General features: G+C 37.1%; 1 protein-coding gene across 3 annotated transcripts in view; it reads left to right on the top strand.

Moving 5' to 3' along the window:
* LOC128648369 (complement component receptor 1-like protein) overlaps positions 1 to 16,700 on the top strand; it is a 142,596-nt gene that overhangs the window by 69,256 nt on the left and 56,640 nt on the right. For 2 of the 3 annotated variants that reach the window (XM_053700972.1, XM_053700971.1), the window contains exon 3: positions 12,709 to 12,894. In XM_053700972.1, coding sequence (XP_053556947.1) covers positions 12,709 to 12,894 — 186 coding nt within the window. Of the gene's footprint in view, positions 1 to 2,895; positions 3,075 to 12,708; positions 12,895 to 16,700 lie in introns of all 3 variants that reach the window. The other variant, XM_053700973.1, reaches the window with a different exon arrangement.

Here is a 16,700-nt window from a genome sequence, read left to right as displayed (position 1 = left end):
GAGGAGTAATATTGTTTGGTTAATAAGCACCTTTGTTTGTAATGATATACAAGGTAAGAAAAAAAAAGAAAAAGAAGAATTATATAAGCACCCTAATATATATATATATATATAAGTTAATAGACTGTGTGTATACAACAATAGTTAGTCAGGGAGCCGCTCATTATTTAAAACGTAACTTTTAATAAAGTGTTCTTATAAAAAACACAAACATTTAAAACATAAGTAAAAAAAAGAAAAACACATGCTATGACATATAAGTGGTCTTCTGATATATTTCTACAGTGAGTGGTAATGGAAAATGGGGATGTTTTGGTTAAACAAAACAATAAAAATAAGCTTTGGGAGAACTAATACAAAAACACACAAGGTCAGTGAAGCATAAGACCACCTATGACCGATATTTAGCTATACATGTTGTCCCCAGGGGCCTTAGAATATGTCTGTTTCCAACGTTCAGCTTTCAAATAGATAGTTATAAAGATAGATGGGAACTGGCACTGATTTCCAGTTCAGAGGTTCTAGTGGCAATCCTGTCAGATTATAACAATGAAATAGTAGGGGAATTAATATAAAAAAAAATCTGATTGGAATACCAAACAATAAAAAAATATCATTTATTGTTTGCAATGTACATGCAGGAAACGTTATGTTGGGGGAACATCTGTGTAAGATTAGAAATCCCAAAGCAGATATTGAGAAATATAAGAAAACTACATCAGTGGACAGACATTTATTTTGATCACCATGACAGTAAACTCGAGCTAAACTGATTATGCACAAAATAAAATTAGGGAAAAGAGGTGGTGAAAAAGAGAATTCTCTGCTTAGAGCAGAAAGCAAATAGATTTTCAGGCTTCAAGCCATGGCCCCTTTTGGTCTTAATAAGCAAATCTCATATAGTAAATTTATTTGAACATGAGGGGAGATTTCTTCCCTATATTGAGGAACCACACTGATGGGAGAGTGCCAGATTGATAATGGCTCTAAATATCCATGAATTTGAAATGGGATAGAAATGACATTTAAATGATCTTATAAATACACTTTTTGAAAATGTTCTTCATAGTTGTAAATATAGGACAATGTTTTGAATAGAAGTACTTTTTGGTTTGATATTGAGAAGATGAGAATGATTATTTATAGATTCTTATATAGAAGCATAGGTCCCTAAAACAGAAACTAACAGATGGAGAACCTGGTGCTGAATGCTAAATCGTGCAGATGCATTTGGCTTTGTGGTTCATTAAGGAATATGGTAACAGACAATATGTAAAGTTGTATGTATCTATGCTGTGAGATGTCATCTCTCTTTGTGTCCATATATGTGAGACAGTATGATGAATTGGGGCACTCATGTTTTTTTCTAATGAATGTATACATAGTGGCATAGCTGTGAGCACACCCACTTAATGTGGATTGGATAAATATTGGTAGACAAGGTTAAATACTGCCAACCAAGTTATGAATAGGGAGACATTATGATTGGCCTTATAGTGTATTTAGGACTGTGGGCATTGACAGCATGCGGTTTATATACTTTTATGTTGCGATGCATAGTCTCCTTTTATATCTATATGTTTGACACAACATTGTATTTAAGAACATCCACGTGAATTATTAGACTACTGTTTAAACAGTGACTTATCTGGGAGCCCACCTACCTAAAGATGATTGGGCAAATAGCGGCAGGTTATCACGCCTATTTGGTGTTGATTGACTGATTCTCCTTTAAAACGGAGCTTAGTGGAACGTCCGGCACCTTTGACTAAGCAGTGTAGAAACACGCGTTAAGCGTTTTGCACTACTACTTCCGTTTGTTATAAATATAAGATACTTTGATGCCTTAATTCTAATATAAAATCAACTACAGTATTATGATATGAGGAATCTTGGGGTTATATTACCTATTGCAATAAATGCATGTATATGGAATTACTGGATTGTTTAATATAAGGACATTTCAGGGTGATATCTCATTTTTGTAGGGGGATGCAGCACAGAAATACCCAGAATTTTTAAATAATTGCCAAGGAGTACCACAAAAGACTCAATGAGGCATATGTATCAAGCTCCGAATGGAGCTGCATTACCTGTCCGCCTGCACTCAGCAGGCGGACAGTCATCGCCAGAAATCAACCCGATCAAGTACGATCGGGTTGATTGACACCCCCTGCTGGTGGCCGATTGGTCGCGAGTCTGCAGGGGGCGGCGTTGCACCAGCAGCTCTTGTGAGCTGCTGGTGCAATGCTGAATATGGCGAGCGTATTGCTCGCCGTATTCAGCGAGGTCTGGAGGACCTGATCCGCAGTGTCAGATCAGGTCCGCCAGACCTTGATAACTATGGGCCAATAAGTTATTTTGATGTAGAATGTGATAGGGATCTGACCACATTGTATGGTACAAGTATTGTATATGGAGTAGCAGGAGTTTTTCTTGATTTTAACTTCTATTTTAAATGTTTGTGTATTTTAATAAGAACACTTTATGAAAAGTTACATTTTAAAAATTGAGCGGCCCACTGGCAAACTCTCTAATTTGTATACACACACTCTAATGACTTATATGTATTAGTGCGTTAATGCCTCTATTTCTTTTCTTCTTACACTTTAAAGTGTAATTGGTCTGAGGAGGATGGTAAAAAATACAAAATGACTACTCCCTGCCCTGGTCCTGTTATGAACTAGTTCCTTCATTTAATCATTAAAAGGATAATATTTTATTTTGAATAAAGAATACAGCACAATGTGTTTTTTCCCCTTTGCATTTGGACAAATCTATATTTATATATGGACAACCCAAGTTTTTTTGTTTTTGTTTTGTTTTTAAATTCTAAAACCTGAATTAATAACAATACATTTCATTTGAATGTATATCATGTGTCTCATTTTTCAGAGCAGTGTCCCTGGCCATATGCAGATGGAATAGACATAATGTACTATGCAAATACCAATTACTATAACAGAAGTGCTACTATTACGCTACAATGTGTCACAGGGTATCAGAATTTAAAACAACAAATGACATGTGTGGCAAAACAAGCAGTAATTGGGATGTGACTGTCCCCTGCATTGGTAAGTAGCAAATCACATGATTTTTCAAATGAACCGGCTCAGTCACATGATCTAAATGAATATAAACCATGTGCCACTGGAGGAACTAGGTGACAGTGTGTATTGTGCCATTTATGGGATTTCCTTGGACTCTCAGCTTATTCAGTGAAAATGATTATATTCATCTGACCTCACATACCTAGGACAGGGCCTCTCATACACTGACCCCTATTCTTACTTCACAAGACAGGTCCTACCTTATACACTGAGCCCTGATTTAAGCTCACATGCCCAGGACACAGCCTCTCTCACACTGACCCCTTATCTGACCTCACATACCCAGGAAAGGACCTCTCATACACTGACCCCTTATCTGACCTCACATACCCAGGACAGGGCCTCTCATACACTGACCCCTATTATTACTTCACAAGACAGGGCCTTCCTTATACACTGAGCCCTGATCTAAGCTCACATACCCAGGACACAGCCTCTCGCACACTGACCCCTTATCTGACCTCACATACCCAGGAAAGGACCTCTCATACATTGACCTCTGATCTGACCTCACATAACCAAGACAGGGTCTCTTATACACTGAACCATGATCAAACCTCACATACACAGGACAGGGGCCCCGATATTAAAGATATTTTCTAAAAAAGGGGGCGGACCCTTGAAGTGCCAGTGAGTGATGATGTGTCTCCCATAGGATATAATGGGGAGTGCTACATCAGCTAAACATCGGCAACCGTCATTTGCACTTTCAGCGGACGGTTAGTGGGGGGCATATTTGAAGTATTCCTACACAGCGCAGACAGTGCGCTCACTAAAAACAAACACTGGTTTCTGTGTCAGGACACTTCAAATAATACTTTACTTTCCCTAAAACTACACTACTCGCTGCAAACTGAAAATGTGGTGAGACAAATATAGCTGACACCCTACTCGTAACCTGCACTTCAGAGATTGGAAGATATTGCTAGCAATGTATCCCAATCAAAGTACAGGTTACTCCCCCTGGAACAGCCAGCTAACTCCCACAGGACACCTACACCTACATCATACTCTAGCTATACTTCTTCTGGAATGCTCAGCTAACTCTCTAATACTGCCTACATCTATGTCATGTCTTATCTACACTCCCATGATATGCCCAGCTAACTCTCTAATAGCACCTACACCTACATGATGTCTTCCCTATACTCCCCCTGTAATGCCTGGATAACTCCCACAGAACGCCTACACCTATGTCATACTCTAGCTATATTCCCTCTGGAATGCCCAGCTTACTCCCTAATACCACCTACACCTAAATGATGTCTTCCCTATACTCCCCCTGGAACGCCAGAATAACTCCCACAGGACACCTACACCTATGTCATACTCTAGCTATATTCCCTCTGGAATGCCCAGCTTACTCCCTAATACCGCCTACACCTAAATGATGTCTTCCCTATACTCCCCCTGGAACGCCAGAATAATTCCCACAGAACACCTACACCTATGTCATACTCTAGATATACTCCCTCTGGAATGCCCAGCTTACTCCCTAATACCACCTACACCTAAATTATGTCTTCCCTATACTCCACCAAACAGAGAAAAAAACCCTAGCAGCGCTCAAACAGCAGATCGTAACTAGTTGTTGTTCTTAGTTCACAAGTTACACATGTGGACAGTACCTTAATCTTCGAAAATGGCTCTTCAGCTCGTTTAGCCCGCACTCCAGTCCCGGTGCTCTCCGGCGTATTGAGTTTCAAGCAGATTTCCGGTTACGGTCTGTCTCCTCCCACATGGATCCTCATTCGGATACGTCACAGTAAGGCACTGTGGCTGTGTCAAAGTATTGCATCGCTATAGCGTAGCCCGCAAACCGCCAGCAGACCCGCTAGTCTGCAATTTGACATCAATAGAAAAACAAAAAAGGCGAGGCTGGGCAAGCAGAAATTTTTTTAAAACTTAACGTTTATTGCCAAAAAGGAAAGTTGATAAAATGCAATGGTAGCATGCAGTATGGGTCAGAATGAGCCTGAGCAGCAGCAATCTTACATGTTTCGGCTCCTGCCTTACTCATAGACTGTGCTACTCAAAGCTCACAGGCCCCTTAAATTACAAAATCACTCTGACATCATATGCAGCAATCAATAAGTTAACCCCTACCTCACCATGAAAGAAAGAAAGTGTAGGAATTGAAATTGCATCAATAACAAGACATATATTGTAGACAAATTATTATAGCCTATTGAACATTTTGTAATACTATGTAACAGTATAAATAACTATTCATAATATATAATATTAAGTTCCCCACAGTTTGGATGCAAAGTAAATAATACTGATCCTAGGTTGTTACTACAACTCTAATATATCAAAATAGATATGTATGGGTAAACAAATGAGGCTAAAAATAAACAGTCTATTAAGTTCACACTTACTTAATCAAATACTGACTATCTTGGGAGAAACAAAACATAGGCTATAGTTATAGCCCTAATGAAATCAAAATCTACTACCTTAAATAGCAATACCCCTAAAGTCAAAATAAACTATATTGTATGCTTATGTAAAGCCCAAATATATGTTTGTCAAGTATAAGAGCCATTTCAAAATACTAAACAAATATTCAACGGATATCTCAGCGCCAACAATTAATTAAATCATTTTGAATGTTAAGTCCCTGTGGCATACGGGTCTTGAGTTTGAAGATCCAAAATGCTTCGCGTGTGCGAAGCATCATGTCCTTGTCACCCCCTCTTTTTGGGGTTCTTACCCACTCAATAACCTGCCATTTAAGTGAATCGACATTACCATTATGACAAAATTTGTAATGCCTAGCTACTTGTGAGTCTGGTTCCTCTGATTTTACATCATTAATGTGTTCTTTAATCCTTTCTCTCACTTCCCTGGTCGTTAGACCCACATATTGTTTCTCACAAGGTTGGCATGTCACCAAATACACAACATAGGTGCTGCGACAGTTTGTACATGCATCCATCATGAAAATTTTCTGTGTATTAACAGACTGAAAAGTTTTTCCAGATAATGTAAATGAACATGCCTTACATCTGGTAGCACCACATTTATAATGCCCTTTGCATTCAAGCCAACTCTGACTTCTATCAATAGATGTTTTAACCTCACTCGGGGCCAGCATATTGCCTATGGTCACATTCTTCCTAGATACACATTTACATCCTGTCTTGACTATCTCATAGAGATCCTCATCACCTTTTAAAATCGGCAAACAATCATTTATAATTCTTGCAATCTGTTCAAATTGATTGCTATAATTCGTCACAAAAACAGGATGTTTTTGTATTCCTTGTTTTTTCTTTCTACTCTTACCAGTGTATAGCATAGATTGCCTATCCATATCAGCCACCATATTGTAAGCTTTGGTTATCAAATAATATGGAAAGCCTCTCTTCGAGAATCTATCTATAAATTCTACAGCTGATTTTTGATACTCATCTAATGTGGAACAATTTCGTCTTAGGCGAATAAATTCACCCTTCAAAATACCGAATCTTGTGTGTCTAGGATGCATGCTTTTTGCATGTAAAATGCTGTTTCCTGATATAGATTTGCGATGTAGTTTGGTTATTACTCTATTGTCTGTGTTTTGTAAAGTTAAATCCAAAAATTCAATACTGTGCTTCTCATAAGTACTAGTAAATTTCAAACCCACATCATTCACATTTATATCATCTACAAAATTCTGACCTTCCTGTTCTGTCCCTTCCCAAATAATGAGAAGATCGTCTATGTATCTCTTATACATCACAATCCTTCCCCCATGACGGCAATTCTCTCCATACACATGGGATAGTTCCCACCATCCCATGTATAAATTGGCAAACGCCGGGGCAAAAGTTGCCCCCATAGCTGTTCCTCTCTTTTGGAGATAAAAATTGCCGTCAAAGGAGAAGTAATTGTGTGTAAGTAAGAAATACAAGACTCTGAGGATAAAACTTTTATGTGTGTCAACATATCCAGTATAATTATCCAGAAAAAAAGAAATAGCCATCATACCTTTGTCTAAGGGAATACTGGAATAGAGACTTGTGACGTCGATCGTCATCCAGGAATAACCTGGATCCCAATCAATTTTTTCAAGCATGACTAAAAGATGTTTAGTGTCTTGTAAGAAGGAGGGCAGCATTCTCACTAGGGGCTGAAGTATATTTTCCATCCACCTCCCCACAGGTTCCAATAGTGACCCAATACCAGACACAATTGGACGTCCCTGTACATTATCAAGGGATTTATGTGTCTTGGGGAGGTGGTGGAAAATTGTAATCCTAGGATACTTAACACTAAGATATGCCCTAGTGTCCTCATCAATGATGCCCAAATCACAACCATCATCAAGTATTTGTTCCAGGCTCTGTTTGAAAGATAAAGTAGGATCAAAGCTCAATTTGGTGTACACATCAGGGTCATCTAATTGTCTAACTGCTTCCTGAACATAATCTAGTTTGTTAAGGATGACAATGTTTCAACCCTTATCGCTTTTGCGAATGACTATGTCCTGTTTAGATTTTAACCTCTGAATGGCTTCTTGCTCCAACCTAGTGAGATTATGATGTTTATTCTCTCTACTGGAAAGTGAGTCTTGTAGTTTAACAAGTTCTGACTCAACCCCTGGAACGCCAGAATAATTCCCACAGAACACCTACACCTATGTCATACTCTAGATATACTCCCTCTGGAATGCCCAGCTTACTCCCTAATACCACCTACACCTAAATGATGTCTTCCCTATACTCCCCCTGGAACGCCAGAATAACTCCCACAGGACACCTACACCTACATCATACTCTAGCTATACTACCCCTGGAATGCCCAGCTAACTCTCTAATACCACCTACATCTATGTCATGTCTTATCTACACTCCCATGAAATGCCCAGCTAACTCTCTAATACCACCTACACCTATATGATGTCTTCCCTATACTCCCCCTGGAACGCCCATATAACTCCCACAGAACGCCTACACCTACGTCAGACTCTAGCTATACTCCCTCTGGAATGCCCAGCTTACTGCCTAATATCACCTACACCTACATGATGTCTTCCCTATTCTACCCCTGGAACGCCCATATAACACTCACATAACGATTACGCCTAATGTCTGCATTCTACCTGACTAATAAAGTATACAAAAAAACTTTCCCTTTATGACTATAGGAGTTACGTCACTAAATTTATATTGAATGTTAAAATTAAATATATTGTCATGTATAATACATATTATTTTAAGTACCATCTAATTGAAAATGTAGTTATTTTTTATTGTTCATTTTATTATTTTAAACATAAATATATCATTTAAATTATATATTTGTGCCTAAAATAATAGAAATAGCAATAAAAAAACTACATTTTAAATTAGATACAATACTTAAAATAATATACATTATGCATGACAATGCATATCATTTTACCATAGGATATAAATTCAATACTAAAATAAACTATTAACCACTTACACGCCTTCACCCCCAGTGCAAACTACACTATTAACCCCTAATGTGCCATAACCTAAAGACCTAACTACCACTAACCTATTAACCCCTACATTGCCACAGCCCCCCAACATAATAAGCCCCCTAACCTATTAACCCCCTACAACACCATAACCCCCATTGCATAATCCATCTAACCTATTACTCCTTTACCGCCACAACCCCCAACGCAAAATACCGCTACACTAATTAACTACCTAAAATCTAACCCCCTACCTCTAGGCTAACACCCCCTAAGTAACACTAAATTTACAAAAAAATAACAAAACCTAACATTACAAAAAAACAAACAATTTTACCAAAAATAAAAAAAACACTGTTATGCCTATACTAAAACTAAGGTCGCCTTTAAAAATAAAAAAAAAACACTTATGCCTATACTAAAACTAAGGTCGCCTTTAAAACAAACAAACACCCCAATATAAAAAAACCTAACACTAACACTAAAAGTTACTATAACAATAGCCCTTAGAAGGGCTTTTTGTAGGACATTGCCCTAAAGTGACATAGATCAACTAAATTCTACAACCACATTCTACAATAAAAATAACCCCCCCCCCCCCAAAAAAAAGTCAACTCTAAAAAAAATCCTAAACTAAAAAAATAACCCTAACCTAAAAAAAGATTGCCCTGAAAAGGGCCATTGGTTGGCTATTGCCCTTAGAATGGCATTTGGTAGGGCAGTGTCCACAGCTCAATTGCTGCCCAAAAATATAAACCCTAATTTAAAAAAATAGATTGCCCTGAAAAGGAAATTTGGTAGGGCATTGCCCCAAAGTTTTCAGGTCTTTTATGAAAAAAAAACCTAAACTAAAAAAAACTATAAGTAAAACAAAAACAACATAATCTTAAAAATAAAAAAGCCCACCCCCCAAAAAAAGTTTCCTAACTCTAAACCCCAAAGTTTGCACTCACCAACTTCTGTCTTCATGGTGGACATCCTCCGGGGAAGTCCTCTTCATTTTCATGGCGGCAGTCCTCTCCTTCCATCTTCTTCCATACGATTCTCTTCCATACGATCTTTCTTCATGCAGTCCCCACCGCACACTGAAGCTTGAATGGGAGGTTCGTCCTTAGGAGTGCCATTGCATTTCTAATGGCTGATTGGACTAAGAATTCAAAAATCAGTCAATAGAAATGCAAGGGCACCCCTATATAAGGAGGAACCTCGCATTCAAGATTTTCTGTGGGTTGGGTAGAGCTTATTGAAGGTAAACTGTTTTTGCACAATCGCAAAGCCCAATGCTTGCAAAAATCACAACTTAAGATATAGCGCATGCGTTAACATATTTCCCCATAGAAGTCAAAGAAGTGGGAAAAAACCTAACACCATACTCGCGTGCAAACCCAATCGCATTTCCTCAAGTGCACTAACCCAACATGAAAATATGAATATTTCACATTCCAATTTTCTTCACATGACAGAATATGTTCTGTTTATTCATGAATACATATTTCTACATATATCTGATGGTATTTAGGTACTATATATACAGATGATTATATATAGGTATAGATATAAACAGATACATATATATAGTGATATCTATTAATAAATACTATGTGCAGAACATTGGAATGTGAAATATTTACAGTAAATACACAGTATAACACTTTATTAAAAATGAATATTGCATAAATATGTTTTCATCTGCAAAGGGTTCTAAAGCACATTTAGGGCTAGATTACGATGTTTGTGCCCGGTCGATAAGGGGTTTATTGCAAGGGTTTGCATTCGTCGGGCTTACCACTTGTATTATGAGTTGAAAGTAAACACTATGGCCCCTATTTAGCAGCAGCACACACAGCCCCAGCTCTTGTGAGCTGCTGGTGCAACGCCGCTCCCTGCAGACTAGCGGCCAATGGGCCACCAGCAGGGGGTGTCAATCAACCCGATTGTACTTGATCGGGTTGAATTGTTGCGATGTGTGTTATAGAGTAGCGGTCTTTGTGACCGCTGCTTCATAACTGCTGTTTCTGGTGAGTCTGCAGTCTCGCCAGAAACACGGGGCATCAAGCGCCATTCGGAGCTTGATAGATAGGCCCCAATTGCTTAAGCAACTTCAGAGCTCTGTTTAACTGTTTTGCGAAATATAAAAGTTGCACAAAACAGATAAAAAATACATTACAAAGTACAGTTACACTCATAATGACACTGTAATAAAAACTATTAAAAAAAATATTGCACACAAATATTAAAAGGGCTCAAAGATATGAGATCTCAGGTGTTAGGAAAAAAAGGCAGGCAAAGGGCTTTAACATTGATATACATACATATACTGTACATATCTAATGACGACTATGTATTTATATTTATATGTCTATATATGTGTACATGTTTATGTATTTATATTTATATGTCTATATATGTGTACATGTTTATGTATTTATATGTCTATATATATATATACTGTACATATCTAATGACGAATATGTATTTATATTTATATGTCTATATATGTGTATATGTTTATGTATTTATATGTCTATATATGTGTACATGTTTATGTATTTATATGTTTATATATGTGTACATGTTTATGTATTTATATGTCTATATATGTGTACATGTTTATGTATTTATATGTCTATATATGTGTATATGTTTATGTATTTATATGTCTATATATGTGTACATGTTTATGTATTTATATGTCTATATATGTGTACATGTTTATGTATTTATATGTCTATATATGTGTACATGTTTAGGTATTTATATGTCTATATATATATACTGTACATATCTAATGACGAATATGTATTTATATTTATATGTCTATATATGTGTACATGTTTATGTATTTATATGTCTATATATGTGTACATGTTTATGTATTTATATGTATATATATATATATATATATATATATATATATATATATATATATATATATATATACTGTACATATCTAATGACGAATATGTATTTATATTTATATGTTTATATATGTGTACATGTTTATGTATTTATATGTCTATATATGTGTACATGTTTATGTATTTATATGTCTATATATATATATATATATACTGTACATATCTAATGACGAATATGTATTTATATTTATATGTCTATATATGTGTACATGTTTATGTATTTATATGTCTATATATGTGTACATGTTTATGTATTTATATGTCTATATATGTGTACATGTTTATGTATTTATATGTCTATATATGTGTACATGTTTATGTATTTATATGTCTATATATATATACTGTACATATCTAATGACGAATATGTATTTATATTTATATGTCTATATATGTGTACATGTTTATGTATTTATATGTCTATATATATATATATATATATATATATACTGTACATATCTAATGACGAATATGTATTTATATTTATATGTCTATATATGTGTACATGTTTATGTATTTATATGTCTATATATGTGTACATGTTTATGTATTTATATGTCTATATATGTGTACATGTTTATGTATTTATATGTCTATATATATATACTGTACATATCTAATGACGAATATGTATTTATATTTATATGTCTATATATGTGTACATGTTTATGTATTTATATGTCTATATATATATATATATATATATATATATACTGTACATATCTAATGACGAATATGTATTTATATTTATATGTCTATATATGTGTACATGTTTATGTATTTATATGTATATATATATATATATATATATATATATATATATATATATATATATATATATATATATATATATATATATATACTGTATGTATTTGCAGACATATATACACATAAACACATAAATACATATGTACACATATATACACATTTATATAAATACACACACATATTTAGACATGTATCTATAATATGTTTGGAAAATGTTGGGAGGTTAGTTATACTGCAATGATACACGTGAGTTAAGCCATTATGTATCACAAATATGTCAAATAAAAGGATAATTACATAAATCTGTAATGTATGGTGCAAATCATGTCCCCTCACCTGACTGCCGAGTCTGCTCATCATAATGGTCATGTGTGACCATCTTTCTCAAGCACACTTACTTCATATTAATTCTGAGCAAGTTATATTTCATTGTTATCATTTTTTAAATAACACCCCAATATGTTTTCTCTTACAGAACAGTGTCAATCGCCTGATGCAGAAGGTATAAACAGAAGCTACTTTTCCAATAACAAATACTATAACAGAGGTGATGAGGTTATAATACAGTGCATCACTGGCTATCATCCTGCAAAACAGCAAATGGCTTGTGTGGCAAATGGTGACATAAGCAGTAACTGGAATGAGTCTTATCCTTGTGTTGGTAAGTAGTGAGCCAGCTCAGTGACGTCTGACTAAATATGAAGGGCCAGATTCATTAGACCGCTGCTCCTTAACTTGTCCGCCACCTTTTAGTTGGCGGACTGCAATCATACTGATCCGATACGATTGGGATGATTGACAGGGTGCTGCATTGCACAAGCATTTCACAAGAAATGCATGTGCAACTTTAAATGCTGACAGCATATGAGGTCGGCATTTAGTGATGTCGGGCGGACATATTTCTCTACAGCGAATCATGTATGCCCGGCATATGATAAAGCTACCCCGAACTGTGTATTATTGTCAGTCATTTACAGTGATGTGTGCCGCTGGGTGTAACTGGGTGACAGAACAAGATAAACACAAATAACATTATTATACAGTACTAGGGCAGTGTGTGCTGCTGGGTGTAACTGGGTGACAGAACAAGATAAACACAAATAACATTATTATACAGTGCTGGGGCAGTGTGTGCTGCTGGGTGTAACTGGGTGACAGAACAAGATAAACACAAATAACATTATTATACAGTGCTGGGGCAGTGTGTGCTGCTGGGTGTAACTGGGTGACAGAACAAGATAAACACAAATAACATTATAATACAGTGCTGGGGCAGTGAGTGCTGCTGGGTGTAACTGGGTGACAGAACAAGATAAACACAAATAACATTATTATACAGTGCTGGGGCAGTGTGTGCTGCTGTGTGTAACTGGGTGACAGAACAAGATAAACACAAATAACATTATTATACAGTGCTGGGGCAGTGTGTGCTACTGTGTGTAACTGGGTGACAGAACAAGATAAACACAAATAACATTATTATACAGTGCTGGGGCAGTGTGTGCTGCTGGGTGTAACTGGGTGACAGAACAAGATAAACACAAATAACATTATTATACAGTACTAGGGCAGTGTGTGCTGCTGGGTGTAACTGTGTGACAGAACAAGATAAACACAAATAACATTATTATACAGTGCTGGGGCAGTGTGTGCTGCTGGGTGTAACTGGGTGACAGAACAAGATAAACACAAATAACATTATTATACAGTGCTGGGGCAGTGTGTGCTGCTGGGTGTAACTGGGTGACAGAACAAGATAAACACAAATAACATTATTATACAGTGCTGGGGCAGTGAGTGCTGCTGGGTGTAACTGGTGACAGAACAAGATAAACACAAATAACATTATTATACAGTGCTGGGACTGTGTGTGCTGCTGGGTGTAACTGGGTGACAGAACAAGATAAACACAAATAACATTATTATTCAGTGCAGGGGCAGTGTGTGCCGCTGGGTGTAACTGTGTGACAGAACAAGATAAACACAAATAACATTATTATACAGTGCTGGGGCAGTGTGTGCTGCTGGGTGTAACTGTGTGACAGAACAAGATAAACACAAATAACATTATTATACAGTGCTGGGGCAGTATGTACTGCTGGGTGTAACTGTGTGACAGAACAAGATAAACACAAATAACATTATTATACAGTGCTGGGGCAGTATGTACTGCTGGGTGTAACTGTGTGACAGAACAAGATAAACACAAATAACATTATTATACAGTGCTGGGGCAGTGTGTGCTGCTGGGTGTAACTGGTGACAGAACAATATAAACACAAATAACATTATTATACAGTGCTGGGGCAGTGTGTGCCACTGGGTGTAACTGGTGACAGAACAAGATAAACACAAATAACATTATTATACAGTGCTGGGGCAGTGTGTGCTGCTGGGTGTAACTGGTGACAGAACAAGATAAACACAAATAACATTATTATACAGTACTAGGGCAGTGTGTGCTGCTGGGTGTAACTGGGTGACAGAACAAGATAAACACAAATAACATTATTATACAGTGCTGGGGCAGTGTGTGCCGCTGGGTGTAACTGGTGACAGAACAAGATAAACACAAATAACATTATTATACAGTGCTGGTGCTGTGTGTGCCGCTGGGTGTAACTGGGTGACAGAACAAGATAAACACAAATAACATTATTATACAGTGCTGGGGCAGTGTGTGCTGCTGGGTGTAACTGGGTGACAGAACAAGATAAACACAAATAACATTATTATACAGTACTACGGCAGTGTGTGCTGCTGGGTGTAACTGGTGACAGAACAAGATAAACACAAATAACATTATTATACAGTGCTGGGACAGTGTGTGCTGCTGGGTGTAACTGGTTACAGAACAAGATAAACACAAATAACATTATTATACAGTGCTGGGGCAGTGTGTGCTGCTGGGTGTAACTGGGTGACAGAACAAGATAAACACAAATAACATTATTATACAGTACTAGGGCAGTGAGTGCTGCTGGGTGTAACTGGGTGACAGAACAAGATAAACACAAATAACATTATTATACAGTACTAGGGCAGTATGTGCTGCTGGGTGTAACTGGGTGATATAACAAGATAAACACAAATAACATTATTATACAGTGCTGGGGCAGTGTGTGCTGCTGGGTGTAACTGGTGACAGAACAATATAAACACAAATAACATTATTATACAGTGCTGGGGCAGTGTGTGCCACTGGGTGTAACTGGTGACAGAACAATATAAACACAAATAACATTATTATACAGTGCTGGGGCAGTGTGTGCTGCTGTGTGTAACTGGGTGACAGAACAAGATAAACACAAATAACATTATTATACAGTGCTGGGGCAGTGTGTGCTACTGTGTGTAACTGGGTGACAGAACAAGATAAACACAAATAACATTATTATACAGTGCTGGGGCAGTGTGTGCTGCTGGGTGTAACTGGGTGACAGAACAAGATAAACACAAATAACATTATTATACAGTACTAGGGCAGTGTGTGCTGCTGGGTGTAACTGTGTGACAGAACAAGATAAACACAAATAACATTATTATACAGTGCTGGGGCAGTGTGTGCTGCTGGGTGTAACTGGGTGACAGAACAAGATAAACACAAATAACATTATTATACAGTGCTGGGGCAGTGTGTGCTGCTGGGTGTAACTGGGTGACAGAACAAGATAAACACAAATAACATTATTATACAGTGCTGGGGCAGTGAGTGCTGCTGGGTGTAACTGGTGACAGAACAAGATAAACACAAATAACATTATTATACAGTGCTGGGACTGTGTGTGCCGCTGGGTGTAACTGGGTGACAGAACAAGATAAACACAAATAACATTATTATTCAGTGCAGGGGCAGTGTGTGCCGCTGGGTGTAACTGTGTGACAGAACAAGATAAACACAAATAACATTATTATACAGTGCTGGGGCAGTGTGTGCTGCTGGGTGTAACTGTGTGACAGAACAAGATAAACACAAATAACATTATTATACAGTGCTGGGGCAGTATGTACTGCTGGGTGTAACTGTGTGACAGAACAAGATAAACACAAATAACATTATTATACAGTGCTGGGGCAGTATGTACTGCTGGGTGTAACTGTGTGACAGAACAAGATAAACACAAATAACATTATTATACAGTGCTGGGGCAGTGTGTGCTGCTGGGTGTAACTGGTGACAGAACAAGATAAACACAAATAACATTATTATACAGTGCTGGGGCAGTGTGTGCTGCTGGGTGTAACTGGGTGACAGAACAAGATAAACACAAATAACATTATTATACAGTACTAGGGCAGTATGTGCCGCTGGGTGTAACTGGGTGACAGAACAAGATAAACACAAATAACATTATTATACAGTGCTGGGGCAGTGTGTGCTACTGTGTGTAACTGGGTGACAGAACAAGATAAACACAAATAACATTATTATACAGTACTAGGGCAGTATGTGCTGCTGGGTGTAAC

Source organism: Bombina bombina, chromosome 2 (assembly GCF_027579735.1).
Source record: "Bombina bombina isolate aBomBom1 chromosome 2, aBomBom1.pri, whole genome shotgun sequence".
In the NCBI taxonomy this organism is placed as follows: domain Eukaryota; kingdom Metazoa; phylum Chordata; class Amphibia; order Anura; family Bombinatoridae; genus Bombina; species Bombina bombina.
The sequence above is the reverse complement of the archived record's forward strand: the minus strand, read 5'-3'. Positions and strand labels throughout refer to the sequence as shown.